Consider the following 18,704-nt stretch of genomic DNA (forward strand, 5'->3'; position numbering starts at 1 on the left):
GGGGCATTTAATGGCAGAAGGTAATTCATTATAGTCCACTTTCTTCCTCTACTGCAGCAGAAATAGGGTTTAGAGGCAGACTTCTAACCCATGAATACCCCACTATCGTTGTCCTCTAGACTTAAGAGACAATGCTCTGCTCTCACACTTCCTACTTGAGAGACTTGGCAAGGAACGGGCCTTCCATTTTCCTACTAGAACAGAGCAGCAGTGAAGAGGCATAGGTTGAATTCCCCCAGTGTCACCAGAAGGGAGAACCAGTGGGAAGTCAGCTTCTAGCAGACAACCTCCATTATTCCCTTTTTTCTCTCTGCTATCCCTGTGACAAGTGCTTGCAGGATCGTTCTTTTGATATACAATTGTTATTATCACTTGAAAGGTGGGCAATGATGACCAACCTCTGCCAGTTTCAGATTCTGTCCCTCTGCCTTTTATCCATACCTCCTTCCCCAGTCTTTGGAGCAGAAAAAGGTTTCTGCCAGAAACCACTGGAGGTAGTCTTCTTTGCTGCAGCAAAATGGAATTGTAAATCTTCATTTTGAATTTTTTATATACAGTTTATGCAGGGCCACCCAGAGGATTTAGGGGGCCAGGGGCAAAGCGGGGGAGCTGCGGTGCTTGTACTCACCCGGTGGCGGTCCGGGTCTTCGGCGGCGGGGGGCCCTTCAGTCGCTCCGTGTCTTCGGCAGCACTGAAGGGTGCCCCTCCCCTCCCCCCCCCCCGGGGCAGCCCTGAATTTATGTAATTTAAATACTTGTATTCATGTTTGTTTTTCTTGCAGGCAGGGTCTGACAGCAAGAACACACACATTGTGGCAATTCTTGCACTAGTGAAAGAGGCCCAATGGAAAGACTCAAACAAATTTCTCTCTTTATTTTCAACTATAGCAACAGTACAAGCTTCCCTTATCTCTGTTGTGGAATGACTGCCTCTGGGGGGATGGGACAGTGGCTCTGTGTCCAGTCAGTACATGCTTTATTTACATTAAGAGACAAACCTTTTATAGATTAGATCTAATCTCTTGTAAATTAAATATAAATGCTATAACTTGTCTGGCCATTATTACCTCAGTTTGCTAGGAAACCAATTGTTTTATTAGGTCATAGCCGCACACCACAGGTATCATTATGATGTTCTAGAACTCCTTATTGAAGTTCACTGTAAGATAGCATCATTTTAATATACCTCTGTCTAGGAGCATGAAGCTCAACTAATAGCATAAATAACTACAGCTGAAAAAGGTCAAAGTGAGAAAGGAGGATTGGAGATGGACCTTCCTATAGCAGAAACTCAGCATGTTTCAGCTCAGGATGAAATGGTTGATTCTGCTGTCTCAATTTCTTCTACTATTCCACTGTGTGATAAAACAGCCACTGGTGACTCTGCCTTGAGGTCTCTAATAGAAGAAAATGCCTTTCAAGTTTTGAGTGATGCACCCTGGGTAAAAAGACCACGTCTTCTCTGTGATGATAGTTCCACTGAAGACAATGATTTTTTATCCCTCACCTTTCCAAAGAAACTATGGAAAATTGTTGAAAGTGATCAATTTAAGTCACTTTGGTGGGATGATGATGGAAATTGTGTAGTGATTGATGAAGAGCTCTTTAAAAAGGAGGTGCTGGAAAGGAGAGGACCTCTGCGAATTTTTGAAACTGATTGCATGAAAAGTTTCATTCGTCAGCTTAATCTCTATGGCTTTAGCAAAATGCGACAAGATTTTCAAAGGTCTGCCTCGCTAGCTGAATTTCTAGCAGAAGAAAAAGCAGCTTCTGCCTTTAGCAAGGTAAAATGTCAATATAATTTCTCAAAGCTAAAGATGCTATTACTTAAAATATGTTAAATGAGTTTTTTGCATGTGCAAATAAGTTTTTTGTTTTATGCTTGTTATGAAGAGAATCTAGGAATGAGGGTTGTGAAGGATATTCTGACAGCCATAATTTCTCAAGGTATTTTCATGAACAATAAGAGTTTAAAAAAAAAAATTTGATTACTGTTTTTTGACCTGAAGTGACCATTTCAGTGTGGCTTTTTCCTACTCACCTGAGCCTGTGAAACAGAGAGTGATCCTCCCACCCCTTCCTATCTCTTCGCTGGTTACTGGCTTCCTCCTGGTGCTAGACCTGAACTGCTTTCTTTCCCTCCTGACATTGGCTGAATGCTAGAAAGGTGGATATGGCCCATGTGCTACTGACTGAACCTTTATGGCCTTCATTTAAATTACTAAGTCAATGAGACTTGTACTCCTAAATCACTTAAGTGCTTTTGAAAACTTCCTACCATTAGGTAATATCCATCCTTACTGTTTAAACTCTATTTTGATACTAGACCCATTAAAGGGACATAATCCATTAAAAATATTACTTTAAAATGTCCTTGCCTGTATTCCTAATAATACCTTTAAATGTCAAATTTACATTTCACCATTTCTGCCATGTTTGCTTTTTGCACTTTATTTGGCTTCTAACATGAAGCTAAGTTATTCATATCCATTTCCTGGTTTAAGGGCTAAACACGATGCTGCAGGAGAATGTTTAAATTCAAGGATGGATCACTGATTTTAAATGTTATGAGAATACTTCTGTTTGTTTCATCAAATCTTCACAGACTAAAATTGAGACCTAAAGTGCCTGCCAGTGTCCCTTCAATGTTAATGTTTGACCGTTTTATGTAGGCAAAATCTTAGCCAGAATGTGCACTTGACTCTTGCTTTTTTATCCTCACAGAGGTGATTAAATCTTTTCACTTGCTTTATTTAGTTACAGTTCTACCATAACCCGAATTTTAAGAGAGGCTCTCCCCACCTCCTTCCAAGGTGTAAAAGAAGAGTTGGCATCAAAAGTACACCACCAGTTGCTTTCTCATTAGATGAGGAATTCAGTGAAAACTGCCTAAAGAGTGAGGGAAGAAGCTCAGATGTTCAGTCTGCCTTCGGAACTGCTTCCATGGAGGAAAATGACCTTGTTGCAACTGCTCCAAAGGAAAACCTGCAAACATGTGCACTAAGAAAGCCTACAGTAAATAAGGGACTTGCCAGAGCAACTGCCCGAATCAGAAGTGGATACGCTTCATCACCAGCAGCTTCACTGAGGCCATCGGAACATGCGACAGCAGAAGACAGTGAGAAGTTGAATCAGCTGGCTCCATTCCATTTACCCCAAAATAACAGCCATACTCGAGTCAGCACCCACGATATAGATTCCACTACAACTACATCCGCGACTTCTTTGTATCATGTCATACCTCCTGTATCAAATAGTCCCTTTGGACCTGTGATGGGGCTTCCTGCCTTCCCAACCATGTATCCAGACTTATCAGCTATGCAGGCTCATTGGGCTAGTTTGCTGCCATTTTGTAACCCATGGTTCTCAATGCCTATGATTGCAGCAGCCTCTGCCATTTCAATGTCAAGATCATCTCATCACCGAACTCCATCATACCATCACTGCCCTAATTGCAACTGCACTTCGAACAATGCATCTGCTGCCAAAGGCGTTGGACCAAAGCCTACTGAATATTCAGGATACCATCGATAAAGCAAAGGACTTTAACATTTCATATTCTGGGGGAGAAAGTCACTGCCAAATCTGCAATGAAACTGAAGAATAAATGTCTTTTTCCAGTTTTCCTGTCCTATTTATATAAAATAATCCCAGACTTTATTTAATTTTCAGCAAGGAAGAATTAGTTCGGTAGAAGTAAATGGCCAGCTTTAATGATTTGTAGTAGTTAACAAATTTAGGGATAGAGAATAAGAGCAGTGTAATGTTTGAATTACATTTGAGCTGGTCATGTTCCAGCTCCCCACCACCACCACCCTTCTTTGTCTCCGCAAAGAAGGCTGAAGGGCTGTGGTGGAGCCAAGCGAGGGGGAGGTAATGCAGGAGGACTAAGCCTCTTTTTTGTTCTTGAGGCGATATGTGCAGCATGCAGCTCTGTCTGAGGAATACACTTGTTCCAAGGCCATTTACTAAGGCTTGGTTTGCAGAGCAGGGTTTGACCTAAGTGTTTAAACAAAATATCTATCTCATGATACCCTTCTTACTCACACAGTACAGTGATCTTCACCTTTTGGGATAGCAGGTTTGCAACATGCAGAGGTGGATGACCCACAGTTTACAGAGTGATTCACGTTAGCTGTCATAAGAAATAAGATTACAAATTCATAAATTAATGGTCAGCACATATTACTACAGTGTCTGGTATGTTCACTGAAAGATCTCCTAAATCAGGTCTAGGATAAGAGATCTATAAAATCAACAGACCAAAACTAAGAGATTGGTTTCATTCATTTTCAGCAAGATGCAGTTTAGGGTTTATTAAAAAGGAGAGAAAGAAAGGGGGGAGGAGGCAAGATTTAGGAATTACTTTCCCATCTTGGATCCCTTTCACTCGGATAATTTTGAAAAGATGCTGCAATTCAGGGTTACTTTTGATGATAAACTTTGAAGTTAAATATTTCAGGTTCCAAAAAATGTGAATGTCTTTGTTCTTGGTGTAGCTATGGGCTACTGGATGGTAATTATTAGGGTCCTGCATACAGTGTGACCAAGGGGCAGATCCTGTGCCCAGTGAGGTCAGTAGTAAAGCTTCCATTGAATTCAGTGGTGGAGGATTGGGCCACAACTGATGTGAGAGGGGAAACAAAATACAGGACAGTTAAAATATTTAAGGAATATTTATTAAATGATATTTTAAAAAGTAGAGTGGAATAATTATTTGAACTTAGAGTTAGTAGTTCTTTTCACTACCATGTAAGAAAGTAGGGTTCAGGTTGAACATGCATTGAATTGCTTAACAATGATCCTTCTGCATGATTAACATGCCGCATTGAATTAAAATGATTCTTTTCATATATCTACTTGAGGGTTTTCTATAGCACCCATCCCCGTGGTATTTAAGCATTTCTCAGAAACCATATTAAAACCTACATCAAATCCAATTGATCTGGACTAAAGTGTGAAGTCCTTTCTGAGACAAAACATACTGGTTTCTGTAGGAGCACTGCCTACAGTCGATGTGCAGGATTGCGTCCCTGGACGTGCAATAAAGAGCAATGCCTATTAGTTGTAAAATGTAATAAATATTCTGTGAATGAAATCTTCAGTGTTTTGAAGAGCAGATACAAGCAGGATAAAATGTTATGCCATTAATAGTGTATCAGTACCCAACTGTGCACCGTTCTGCATGTTTAGCTTAGCATGGAAGTCTGCTGTAGTCAGCTCCCAATATTTACATCTTATATTAAATAAAATGACAAACTACCATGAAATTCAGAAGTGTGAAATGTATTGCAATTTTATAGAGAATTTAAAATTCAAAGAATAAACAGAGTGGTTCATTAAATCCTAAATCAAGCAACTTCCAGTCACAGACCCGTGCCTCTGGAATTACTACAGTAAGACTCCTCTTCAGAAGGTGCTGTAAGCATTGCACATATGCAATCCACATAGTCTTTAAAAAAGACTAGATGATATGGCAGTAAAAATGTCCATGCCTAGTCTTCTGTGTTGGTAGCCTTGGTGAAAAACAGATGTGTAGTGGGCTAGTGTAGATGCACCTGCTACACCTTCAAAGAACACAAAATTAAGAGATCTTTATATTGTCCTTGTATAAGAAGTTATAGGTGGCTTTCCCTGTCCACTGAGGGAATTTCTAGTATAATAAGGATGGCTGGGGAATGTAGACATCAATTGATGCTATAATGGTCACAAGTATCAAGATGTGGTACCTTCCAATGAAGTACTATAGGTGAGCGTAATTTGGCATTGCTTACCCTAAAGAACATCTCCTTTAAGAACCATCACTTTCTGCAGACTAGCATATTCATTTTATTGTCTTTGTATCTACGCCCTTTGTGCGGATATAATGCCACCCAACCGTATCTCAGATCTGAAGGTTAAAATGGGCTTTGACACTTCTAAAAATGTCACCCCTTCTCTATCTGCCAGCTGGATCCTCTGATATCCATATGTATGCTTGGCCCCACATGAGGTTAGTTTTTGCCTCTGGCACACCTGATTCAGTGTTCTGCATGGAAAGCTGACAACTATTATAAGGTTTCCAATATTAAACAGGTAGTATTTAGGTAAAAATGGTTCATGGACCCTCTTGCCAGCTAAACAGTATTTCTACTGGGAAATTATTTAAAAAAAAATGCTTTTCAAACATTTTTCCTGAGGTCTTACTGAAGGAGACCAGAAGGAAGTCTTAGAAACTGTCCTCTTTAGACACAGAACATTATAGCCCAAGCAGAAGCGGTACAAGCCTTCCCACACTGCCCTACCAATGTACTGCAACCTTTGTCTGGGCAGATTGCCTCTATGAAAGAGGGCAGTTCAGACTCCATACTTGAGCCAATCCTTGACGTCTTTGATAAAACAGCCAATAAGAGTACTGGTTTTTGTGATGTGGCAACCTGACAGCTGGACTAAGACAGTCAAATTCACTGAATGGCTATTAAAAGGAAAACATTTTGAGTCACTATCAGCTATCTGGGGATTTGAGCCAGCTACATGGAGAGGAAATCTTCAATAACCCATTACTCATCTCAGCCATTTAGCATAATTTATTTCATATTAAAATAGATGATAGCAGCAATTGTGTTCATTTTCTCATTGTGATGCTATATTTTCTGAAAGGGATCCTATTATGATGTAATGCCAATGTTACACATTCACTATTGTGATGTTCATGAATGCTTATACAAATTGTTGTATACTGTAATGGGTGTTTAACTTTCTGAAATGATCTATGAAAGACCAATATATAGTCTGATATTACTCAAAAGCAGGTGAGAAAATTATTTCTACTAAGAAAAATATTTGAACAATTTAAATTTAAAAATATCAGTGTCTACTATTGTAAGTCCTCAGTATTTGGCATTTGGATTGTAAATTCAGTGTAAAATAGCTGTTAAAGTAACCTTATTTTCTCCCACTTCACTTTTTAAAAGTCTCTGGAAAATTCAAATGATGGATGGTAGCTTGATGGAGTGGTGCTGGAGTATTTTTGTTTTAGTGGGTCAGAAAATTCTCTCTGAAATACTTTATGTACAAAGTTTTACTAATCAACTGAATCTGAATTACTTGTAAGGACCAAAGTGTGCAGAATTTGGCTAAATTTCTGGAAGGTAAAGAGGATACCTCTGCATTATATGATGTCTTTGATCTGATTTCCTAGTAAAAAAAAAAAAAAAAACGGATTTTTTTTTTAAGTGTCTATTATTTCTGAGCCCAAGCCTGGGAGGTCCTGGGTGCTACACATCTCCCATGGATTTAAATGGGTGTTGACAGCATTCAGCACCTTACAGTCTTTTATATCAAGCTCTGCAGCTGTCTGATAAATTTGAAAATCCACTCCCCACAAACTGCTGGAAGGGAGAAGGGGCTTTCTGTTTCTTCTCCTGAATTGGTGCCTCCTGACTGCTGTAAAGGTGAGGCAGGATCTCCTACTTAGTTCCACCTCCCAAAATTCTTGGCTACCATAATGGGGAAGATCATTCTCTGTTATTCCACTCCCTTCCCCAGAACTTGCAGATTTCTGCAAGAGGGGAGGGTGTTTTCAAATCTACTCCTTCCTCCAAAGCTTCCAAGCTTCTGGTAGGGTCAGAGAAGGGGAATGTCTGTGCCTCTAATTCATGCGCACAGTCCATCCTGGTTCCTGCTAGGATCTCTCCTACTCGACTGTACCTCCAGTCTACTTCCTAACTACTGGGAGGGCGCATGAAGGCAAGAGGTGGTTTCTGCTACTCCACTCTTCCCCAGGTTCCATTGTGGGGGTCCTCTTCCTCCTTGAATAACTTCAGTACCTGCCTCTGCTGCTACTCCGCACTTTCCCAAGCAGCAGCAAGAAACTGACGTGTGTCTCCACAGTTCTACTGTGGGAACAGCAGCAGTGAAACTGATCAGACATGTTAATTTTTCTCTTCTGCTTGACAAGGCTAGAGGTAGCAGTAGAGGCAATCAAGGTGTCAGGCAGCAGAGTTAGGAAGATGACACTGTATCAGTTCACACTGTGTTGACCACTGAAAGACTATTCTTGCAACAGTAAGGGTAGATACTTAAGATACAAATTAGAAAGCTAAAAATGCATACATTGATAATGTAAGTCCTCTCATTTGTCAGGACAAGCTTCCCCGAGGCTGGGGTGAGAATGGATTTTTCAAGTTCTTTTCTTAGGACAATGGGAGAAATAATTCAGATTTAAGATAAGCAGCAGAAGCTAATTCAAATGTCTCATTTACATAAATGAAAACCGAAACCCAAGGTGCACAGGATAGATTTTATGGCAGATTTTGGCCTATAAAAATAATGCTGAGAATGCAACTTGAAAAGGGAGAGTACTTTCCAAAAGCAATGCTGCACATGCATACACAGCTATTTTGGAATTGGTATACTTTATAATAATCTGTTTCTTTTGTTACAGTTGTATTATCAAGCATCAAGAGTCTTTATTCAGTTGTTAATAATAATGAAAAGAAACACTAAAACTAGAAGTTTTACCCTGGAGCATGAGGGTAACAGCACTGACATAAAAGCTGTGGGTATGCCAGATGCTCAGGAATGTGCCTCAGCATGCTTCGGTGGTGGCCAGCAAACTGATCTGCCATCCCGTTCTCTACAAAACTGTGCACAAAAGCTCCTACCTCCTCAAGAACTGAGAGCAAGCATCAGCGAATTAAAAACTCACTCCGCCATCTTGACAGGGAAAAGTTCACAAGAACAGAAAATAACAAATTTTGAAGCCATGAAGAACAAATATTGTGACCATTCAAACAAACATTCCCCCCTCTTTCCTGGACCTTCTCAGATAAGGGGGTCTAACAGCCGTGAATTAAAATATCACCCAATGGCCGTGACAGGACAAAGTTCACACGAACAAAGTCCAGTTGATTGTGAAATCAAGAAGAACAAGATGTATCATTTTCATCCATACAAACATGCCAGATTTACTCCAGATATCAGCTATGGTATGGATTCGAGAATTGCTGCATTAAGTTGTCATCACCCCTTGACTCCAAATCCCATGCCAAGATTAGATCCCATAACCAGGCTTCCTATTTGTCAATGTGCTCACCTAGATTTAGCAGCTATGAATGCCTACCAGATCGCCAGATTGCCGTTCTCTCATCCATGGTTTTCCATGCCTATGATGCCATCTCTTTCTGCCATTTCTATGCCCAGGGGTGCCCCTCATCAACATAGGGCATCCCCACATTATGTTTACTGCCAATGCTTTTGCTGCCTTGGAAGCTGGAGAGCCTCAAAACCAAATTTGCAGTAAGACCTTTGGCTGCAAGGGAAAAACAAATGTTAGTGACATATGCACTAAATAATTTTAACACAATTTTCCATTTTATTAAAATTAAATGTCCAGAAAGTTAATTTTCTGTGGTTTCTTCTTATTCTTTACTGCTTTTTTGTGTGTGTGTGTGGTCCCTATTGTTCTATGATTTACCTTTTAAACACAATATTCTGAAGGGGGGCTGTTACTATTTCAAAGCAGTCAAAGAAAAACACCACCTAAGAAGAGGAGCCTCAGCTACCTTTCATTGAAATTTACTGGGGCAATGAGTTACCTTCTAATGACGCCAAAGCCAAAGAGTGCCCCCTTTAAATCCTTTGGATTGTAAGGTTTTCATACAATCAGCAACATCTTTTGCTTTTTTGTGGTTCAATAGTAATGGCAGAGTTTCTTCAGCCATGCATTTCATCATCATTTCCAACAAACCTACAGGATAGGTATTTCCTATCCTAAGTACAGAAGAAAGCTTTGGTATCTTCTATAAGCATGTGTGGTTACTGCTGATAAGTAGTGACTTTTTAATGGTGACCACTCTATTGTCTTGAATGTCTAATTAGCCTGGATAATATTTCCCCAAACCTTGCTCACCATGTAGACTGGTTTATGATTTGTTACATAAAGAGATGATTAAAGGCTGTGTGGTCTATTGTTTATAGTAAATCACTGAGAATCACAGTTCCTGGGTTCTATTTCTAACTCTGCCACTGGCTTGCTGTGTAACCTTGAAAAGTCACTAAGCCTTGCTCCACCTTAATTTTCATATTAGTAAAATGGGAATAATAATATCTACCTCACGGTGGTGGGAGGCTTAATGAATAATGTTTGTAAAACACTTTGTTTTTATTGTGTATTGTTTCTCAAAGGAGCTCAATGGATTATGGCTTGGTACTATTCAAAATGTAATAAACAGATAATTAATGGAAGATTTTGTAAGTCCTATAGGAAGAAAAACAAGATATGCACTGAACAACGAAGGATAGTCATACCTTAGATTCAAAGTGCTATAAAAAAACTGAGCTGTGACCATTGGCTGCCAGACATGGAGATGTGCTATAGATCTCATTCCATGGCACAGGTGAACTACCTTCTAGAAGCACAAACATCATCAGAGGTGAGTATTGAATGAGAGGTCAGTAGCACTAATGAACTACTGACATGTCTATGTGGCCTGGATTTTAATGATTTATAGAGAAATTTAAAAATGGATCATTTAACAAAGGTGGCCTTTCTTATGCAGTATAAATCCACACTTAAAATCATCAACTTTGGCCAGAGGCTCATAGACCATGGTAGTGCTATATAATACTACTGTTAACCTATTTAATTCTTGGGCTGATTGTATTAGCATGCTTAATTCATTGCTGCATTTTATAACCTTGGTTAGGGCACAGGAGAAGAGAGGTATCTCTTTTACCCATGATTATTAATACAAGCCAATTGTATTATTTGGCAAATAAGTTTGAAGCAGCACCATTTTTGTAATTGTCACACACTCACAGTCACCCTTAACCTGTGCTCAAATAAGAAATTGAATAGGCATTGTGCAAAACTGACCCCATAGGAATCAGAAGTGATATAAAAACTCTTTGGATTTTTTGGCATAAACTAATAATTACCAGTAGATTTAATTTTTACTGTTACCAGTGAATACCATCTTAAACTTAGAAAATGTGAGCCAAAATAAACTGAATTTAAGTAGTACTCAATGTTATTCCAATGTTATTTCAAACAGACCTGCCAATCGATATGTCAGATAAATAAACTATTGCTGTCTCCGATTTTCAGTTATCTTTTAGAAAAATTCCTGTATACGCTAAGAATGAATATTAGCTAAACTGTTTAGAGAATACAGCTTATGTGAACAAGAACATAGCTGTTAGTGATGGTCCCAAGCTGACAAGTTTGGATCCAAACTTTTCAATCTTCAGGGGTGTGTTTATTGAAGATTTTGGCTAGGACCATTGCAGAGATAAGACAAGTTGCAAATTTCAGACCCAGATCTGAATCTTACTAAAATTCAGGTATGTTTGTAACTGGAGGTTTTGGTTCAGCCTTATATATATTGTAGTGCTATCTATTTTGTGCACAGTACAAACACACATAAGTTACACATAGGTAGACAAAGGTGAGTGTCCTAAGGTTCCTACAATCTAATGGCTGGATCCTTTTCTCATTAAAGTCGATAAGTTTTACCCGTAATGTCAATGGGGCTGGATGGGGTCCTAAAAGAGACAGGTGGAGTATAAACAATAACAGATCAGGAACAATGGTAGGAGCAGACCATTTTGGAAAGGAAACCAGTGATAGGTTAAAAATGTAAGAAGAGATTTGAAGAACAAGATGGAGATCAGTTAGCACATGAGAAAGGAGAGGCTGTCCCTAGCATTGGGGGCAGTGTGAAACAGGCATAAGATCATAGGGAGAAGCAATCAAACAGAGAACTAAAAAGAAAACTGTATAATGTACCAATTGTAATTTCAATTAGATCACTTGTTTAATGGGTCTTTACTGTATCATGTTTACTTTAAAATATCTTAATGTCCCTAGTCTTCCCCAAATTTAAAAAAAAAATGAAATTAAGGGAAATAACTCTAGCTGAAGCCATTGTCTTCCAGCTGGGAAGGTTACTCTTCAAACCACAAAAAGTGGCCCAAATATATAGGTGAACCTGAGTCTAAATCTAACCCAAAGTATGCATTACCCCCAACTGAAACCCACTCATGACTCCTTTAGAATTACACCCACCTAACACGTAACTTACAGTTCACACATTACCTCTGAATTTGGCCTGCTGAGTCTAACTGAGAATCAGGACGTCTAAGCTGATGTCACTCACATACCAAGGGCCAGAAGAAAGACAATAGAAAGGAAGGGTGTCAGTAGGCCATTTCTCCTTTTATCGTCTTCCAGCTCCTCAGCCATTTAAATTACTCCAATTTAGACTCCGATGTGCACTCTTCTGTATCAGTAAGTGGATGTGATTCTGTCCAAGGAAGTCTATTTTACAGTAACTTACACCACTTCTAAATGTGGCCAAGCCCAAGCTGCCAGAGATTGGATTTGAGGAGACACCCAAGCAGGATCCTCCTCAGTGTAACAAAGAAGAGGCTGGCAGTACAGTTTTCTCCAGAGGTGCTTTCAGTTCTGGAAGTAGCTCCCCCTCAGATTCAAAATAGGCCTGGTTTATGGACCTTCAGGGAACACTACAAGGCAATCTTTCAGACTGCTGCAGCGGACAGGGGGAGTTTGGATCTATGATGGAGTTTGGATCTGTGGGGGAAGGCAGGCTGTTTAATTTTATTCTTTGTGTAATTTATGGCAGCATTTCCTAGAGCCCTGGATAGGTGCCCTCTTAATTTTTGTACAATACTAAAGAAATAATAACCAGTTTGGCCCTGTATATTTTATACATGCGTAAATAATTTATCCTGCCACCATAACTAGAATTTATGACATCGCTAGAGTAACAAAAACCGTATATGTCACAGCCATGGTGTCGCTTCACTACTGCAAAATTCTAGAACTTCACCTTACACTGTAACCAAGTATTTATCATGTCTTTAGAACTATCCTGGACTGAGTACAACATTACATTTCCAGGTTTAACTTACTCCATTTAGATTCATGGCTACAAACACTTCAGAAAAAGAAGACAAATTTAAAGTGATGTTTGATATGGCAGTAGCGCTAATATCCACTGACAAAAAAACCTTCAGTCCTGAAAAATCAGATAAAAAGCTTTCATCCGTTTCTTTAATGCTGGACCAGAACATACCAGGAGACTTACCTGTAAAGGACATTTTGGAAGAACATGCTTATGAAGTGCAAGAAGATGCCAGCTTCTCCAAAAAACTGCATTGCCGTAGCTGTAACCAAAGTAAAGTAGAAACAGGCGAGATAAATGTACTTCTTTCTCTCTCCTTTCCCAAAAAACTGTGGAAGATAGTAGAAAGTGATGAGTTCAAGTCTATTGGTTGGAATGATCATGGAGATTGTGTCATTATAGATGAAATCTGCTTTCAGAGAGAAATCTTAGACCGAAGAGGCATCTTAAGGATTTTTGATACTGATAGCATGAAAAGCTTCATTCGACAACTCAACCTCTACGGATTCAGTAAAATACGTAAAAATATCACTTTGCCTCATTTTCAAGCAGAGAAAAACAGAACCAGAGCAAGAATACTGGTAAAGTAGTAGAAATCTATGTTTTAAATAATTTCCTTGCTTTACATAAAGGGACACATCCTTGAGTCTCCGCCTTTGTGCCCTTGGCATAGCTCAGGAGAAGGTGGGGTACAAATATGGCTTTAAGTTATCTTTGTTCTGCCCCAATTCTTGAGCAGGCAGATACTGGGTGAGTCACATGACATAACAGAGCAGCATGAAGGATGCTCTATATTACTCCAATTGCCCATAATTCCAAGGAGCTGTTCCAAAAACCTGGGATGACTGGGGCACAGGGACAACTGGGCTGTGACGAGTTGGGTGTTCTGTCTGTACCACTTATGAATTTTGGATGATTTTATTAAATTGTACCATGAAATTACTGTGTCATAGAAAGCCTCTATGGATGTGGCTCCCCCAGGGTGAACAGGGTTGTGTCATGTCTCTGCCCCAGGCTAGAGCCAATGGTGAATGATCAGCACTCAACGATTGTCTATTGGGACAATAGGTTTGCTCTTCCTCGAAGAAGACACTTTCTCCTCTTGTCTGAAGGGAAGGGGGTTTAGGAAGGCAGAAAAACAGAAGCAGGTGATCCAAGCAGAAGTCTATAAAGGGACTCGTGGGGGTACATGGGGGAAGAGAGCCATTTTCCACCAGATTAAGATGAGGGAGATTGATGTAACCTGCAGGGGCTGGGTAGGTTAGGTAAGGGGATGGGGGAGCTTTCCTGTCTGTGGGAACACTTATGATCCCCCAAGGAAAGGGTGAACTAGTGAGGAACATTGCATTTCGGATGTTTTATATAATCTGTACTCTCCTGTGCTTTATCTGTTAAGTAAAGAGCATAAAGTTGATAGACTGAACAAAATGTGTGCATTAACTGTTTCACAATTACTACCTGGGCCTTAGGGAGTTAAACTGTAAACCAGAAGCGTCACTTTTTTTGGGGTGGAGTTCTGGGAGAAGAATGTGTTTAAGTACTGGGGTGTCTGAAGGGTCAGCACTGTGCCAAGAGGGAGTAGGCAGCAAATTCCAGCACTTGGAAGGAAGGTCTGCACCCTGAGGTTCACCCCCTGGGAATTCAGAGCACAGAGACTTGGATTCCCACTCACAGCAATCCTAGTGGATGGGCAGGAAGGGGCACTCACTAGGATCTGTGACAAGGACCAGACCCTTTCTCTAAGCTATACCTCTTGTGCCTCTGGAGGAAAAGAGGTTGTACACACTGTGGCATTGGAGCCACTTCAGCAGCTTCACTTAGGGCTTGTGTATACTTAAACTGCTACAGTGGCACAGCTGCACTGCTGTAGTGCTTCAGTGTACATAATTCCAATGGGAGGGGTTCCCGTCAGTGTAGGTAATTCCCCTCCCTGAGAAGTGGTAGCTAGGTCTGTCGACCTAGCACTGTCTACACCAGGGGTTTGGTGGCTATAGCTACGTCTCTCTGAAGGTGTGGATTTTTCACACCCCTGAGAGGTGTAGCTATACCAATGTAAAAGTCCTAGTATAGACTAGGCCTTAGTTAGGGGACTCCTCAGGTCCTTTTAAGTAGAATGTATAGCTGCTTTATGCTGCTGGAGTAGTGCTGAAGATCTGGCCCCAAATGTCTTCCGCCTACACTGCTAAATATGAAATGATTTAAAAGTCCTCAAAGTAATGTATATTAGAGGATTCTAGCTACATTAATTGTATACAGCAAAATCAAAAGACAGACAGTGTTTAAATAATTTATCTATATGAACATATCTATGTACTATCTAGAAAAGAGGGCTCAAGTCAGCCTCTACCAAAAAGGCTGATGTGGCTGGTATGTGAGGAAACCTTAAAGTCATAAACAATATAGTTTTTGAACTGAGTGTGTTAGCATAGGGAAAAGATAACAGGTAACAAGAAATATAAATGTATAAATACTAAAACTGTCAATAAATTACTTATGGTGTATAATTAGGAGTAATGGGATTAATAGGCTGACTATCAGGAAGAACTTCCTGATAGTGAGCCCTGTTAGAGTATGGACAAGTGGTGAAAAGCCTATGGCTTGGGACATTTAAAACGAGATTAGGCAAAGCACTAGAAAAAGTATTGTAGAGAACACCACACCATTGCCTCAGACGGATAGACAGATGCATTTTAGGTCTTTTCCTTCTCCAGTTACTATAATTACACTTAAATTAAATTAAAAAAAACAAGTCATTCAGCTATGAAATTTGGAAAAATCTTTCATGTCTTACAAAGTGGTCACACCATACCTAGATCCTACATTTTATACTTAGGCAAAACTCCTATTAATTTAAATGGGAGTTTTATCTGACTAAGGGACACAGAACTCAATAGCTTTTTTATTACTAGAGAGAATCTGAGGTTTAGTATGACAGTTCACAGCATGTAGACAATAGGTACCAACATTATTTATGGCAAGGTGTCTTATGTTTGTTTCACAAGTTAAAACATTCTGAACCTTATTGTTACATGTTAAATTTAAAAAATGTTTGGGATTTTGTTCCAGTTGTACCACAATCCATATTTTAGAAGAGGGTGCCCCTTTCTCATTCAGAGAATGAAGAGAAGAGTTGGCATCAAAAGTAATGAACAGCCAAATCCCATCAGTCCTAATTTGAAGAGAAGAAAGCCAGCCGCTCCAAAGAAATATATTTCCTTTCAAGATTCAATTCAGCCAAATGATTTGCAAACACCTTGTCTAAAAGAAACAATGCATAACAATCTACAAAAGAATTCAATAAATGCAGGGAATGGCAAAATGAACCATTCCTACCCAGTCTCTACACCTTTGGAAAATGGAACTGAAAACTCCATTCAAAATGGTATTTATAACCAGCAAAGAAATCCATGTATGGATACTAATGCCACCAGCTCAATTTGTCCATATTTTCCTCTGACTTCAGAAACAGGGCTTGAACCCTCAATGGGACTCCATCGTTTACCTGCAACTTACCAGGACTTTGTGTTCATGAATGCTCAGTTTACTACTTTAATGTCCTTTTGGAACCCCTGGTTTTCAATGTTGATGGCAGCAACTTCATCTATTCCTTTGACAGAAACTCTCAACCAACAATTTACTTTTCCAGGTCAGCCATGTTCTTTATGCAACTGCTATAGTAACACAGAGCCTTCTGCCAGCTGTGATTCTGCAAACTCAAATTCTGCAGAACTCTTGTGACTGGCAAATTACAGTTTATAATGGCTGAACCAGATCATGTCTTTTAAAAATAATATACAATTAAACTGGTTAAAAAGTCTAAGTAATGGGAGTATTTATTTCTTCTCTACACTTAAGTTTCCCAGGTAGTCAGCATAAACAAACCTGAGTTAGAGATTCTTAAAAATGCATGCTTCCACCCACCAGCTGTAAAACAAGTCAAAGTAGTAGTACTCTAACAGCTCTTTTAGACATAGGGATCATATACCCCAATCCTGGCACTCAGAATTCACAGAACTGGGGCTCGTCGGTAGAAATCCATTCCTTTGGCATGATTCCCAGTGAAGGTTTAAGGGAAAAAGATCTAATTATCTGTAAACTTCTTGTATTTGTACTAGTACTTTACAACAACTATTAAAAAAAACAGAATCTCAAAAAGTAAATTTCTGTTTTGTAGCCACAACATTAACTCCCTGGAGTATTACATTCAGTTCACTTCAGTGCCAGAAAAGATACTGACAAATTGGCGAGAGTTCAGAGAACTATAATAGTTGTAGGGATTGGCTTATCAGGAACAATTATAAAAGGCTTGTATAAAAAAAAAAAAAGGCCAAGAAAAAAAAACAAAGTGGAGGAGGAAAGCGTATTTGAAGGGTGCAAGCACCTCGGATGGACAATTATTTAGGGAAATTCCAGGAGGGGAACTAGAATTAACAGGATGAAGTTAAAAATGGAAAAATGTACAATGACTATCAAGAAAAGCTTCCTGGCAGTGAGATCTTTCTCCCTGTCTAATAGTTTTCAGTTGAGCTGGTGGAAGCCACCTGGGGACATATAAAGCTGTGTAGATAAACATTAGAAAATGTACTCCAGGGAAGAATTATGTTCTGGCCATTGGGGGACAGACTGGATTTCCGAATAGGTCTCTTTCATTTCTAGTTTCAAGGAGTCCAGAATTCTGTGACAATTTAGATACCCACAATCCTCATATTTAAAACTCATGGGGGTAGTAACAATTACATTTAACCCGTATTTGCATTGAGACATCTAAATTTCTATTAACAGTTACATTTCCTCCACTGAAGAGAAGGGGATAGGGGAGTAACAATACAGTAAAAAAAAAATCTCTCTTAAGTGATCAGAGGAGAGGCTGAAAAATATACTAAATTTAAAGCTCAGAATTATAAAACAGTATATAGCTCCAGATGAATTTCTTTGAAAGTGGCAATGGGAAAACTAAAAGAGGTTGAAACATGTTCAATGATCTCAATCAGAAGTCCAAAGCAATATGGCAATCTTTATTTTAGGGAACATCCTCACCCCTGCCAAGCTGGACTTCATGCAAGAAGAGAACCACAGAGATACCCAAAATTTCAAAAGTGGTAACACAGGCTTTTCACCAGTGCTGCAATAGCATCTTAAATACATGTTCCCCGTCATGCAGAGGAGACTTATTAATGGATCCACATAATTGCAAATCCATCAACTACTGTTCCTGCCCAGCCCAGCCTGCCTCCTCTAGCTGTGTGTGTCAGGTGACAGAGGGTTCTATGGAGTAGAGTGCTATGGTGGGCAAGGACAGCGGTGGCCCTGTGCAGGAGCCAATATTCAGTGTGACTGCTCTAGCTGGGGCCTGAGGACAAGCCTGAATTTGCCCCTTGTCAATTAATTTGTAATCTTTGAGCAGAATAGTGATTTTTTTTGTGCTTAATTTTAATTCAGTATTTAATTCCCCACCATTTACCAATGTTTTCCATCTTAAATTAGAATACTAAAAGCTATTGCCTTTGTTCAGTTACACTTTTTACAAATGCAGCTATAACACCAAACATGTTCTTGTCCTCCCAAGTACTAGTCATGCTATAGAGCCTATAAAGGGGAACCAAAAACTCTATCATTAATGCAAAGGAGTGTCTGAATATTATTAGATATAACTTCTATTTATATAGCACTTTTGATGCCGAAGGATAAAAGGCACTTTATAAACTTAAACTGTTATAAAGAAATTGCGTCATCCCACTAATGAAATGTAACCACCGCTGGAAAGCATAGCAACACCAGCTACCCTCTTAGGGTAGGA

The 18,704-nt window shown here is 39.5% G+C and overlaps 1 protein-coding gene across 1 annotated transcript; it reads left to right on the forward strand.

Moving 5' to 3' along the window:
• The first annotated feature begins 1,228 nt into the window (after positions 1 to 1,228).
• Positions 1,229 to 3,533, forward strand: LOC112110898 (heat shock transcription factor, Y-linked-like). The gene is made up of 2 exons (XM_024206115.2): positions 1,229 to 1,783; positions 2,757 to 3,533. The coding sequence occupies exons 1-2, from the start codon at positions 1,268 to 1,270 to the stop codon at positions 3,531 to 3,533; spliced, it is 1,293 nt and encodes a 430-aa protein (XP_024061883.2). The 5' UTR covers positions 1,229 to 1,267.
• Positions 3,534 to 18,704: the final 15,171 nt, after the last annotated feature.

This window comes from Terrapene carolina, unplaced genomic scaffold, assembly GCF_002925995.2.
Source record: "Terrapene carolina triunguis isolate 2854851 unplaced genomic scaffold, T_m_triunguis-2.0 Scaffold131, whole genome shotgun sequence".
NCBI lineage: Eukaryota > Metazoa > Chordata > Testudines > Emydidae > Terrapene > Terrapene triunguis.

Bases quoted from the DNA above. Each gene is read 5' to 3' on its own strand.
- LOC112110898 (XM_024206115.2), top strand. From the start codon at position 1,268: ATGGACCTTCCTATAGCAGAAACTCAGCATGTTTCAGCTCAGGATGAA. The intron at 1,784-2,756 runs GTAAAATGTCAA...TGCTTTATTTAG, and splicing joins CAGCTTCTGCCTTTAGCAAG to TTACAGTTCTACCATAACCC.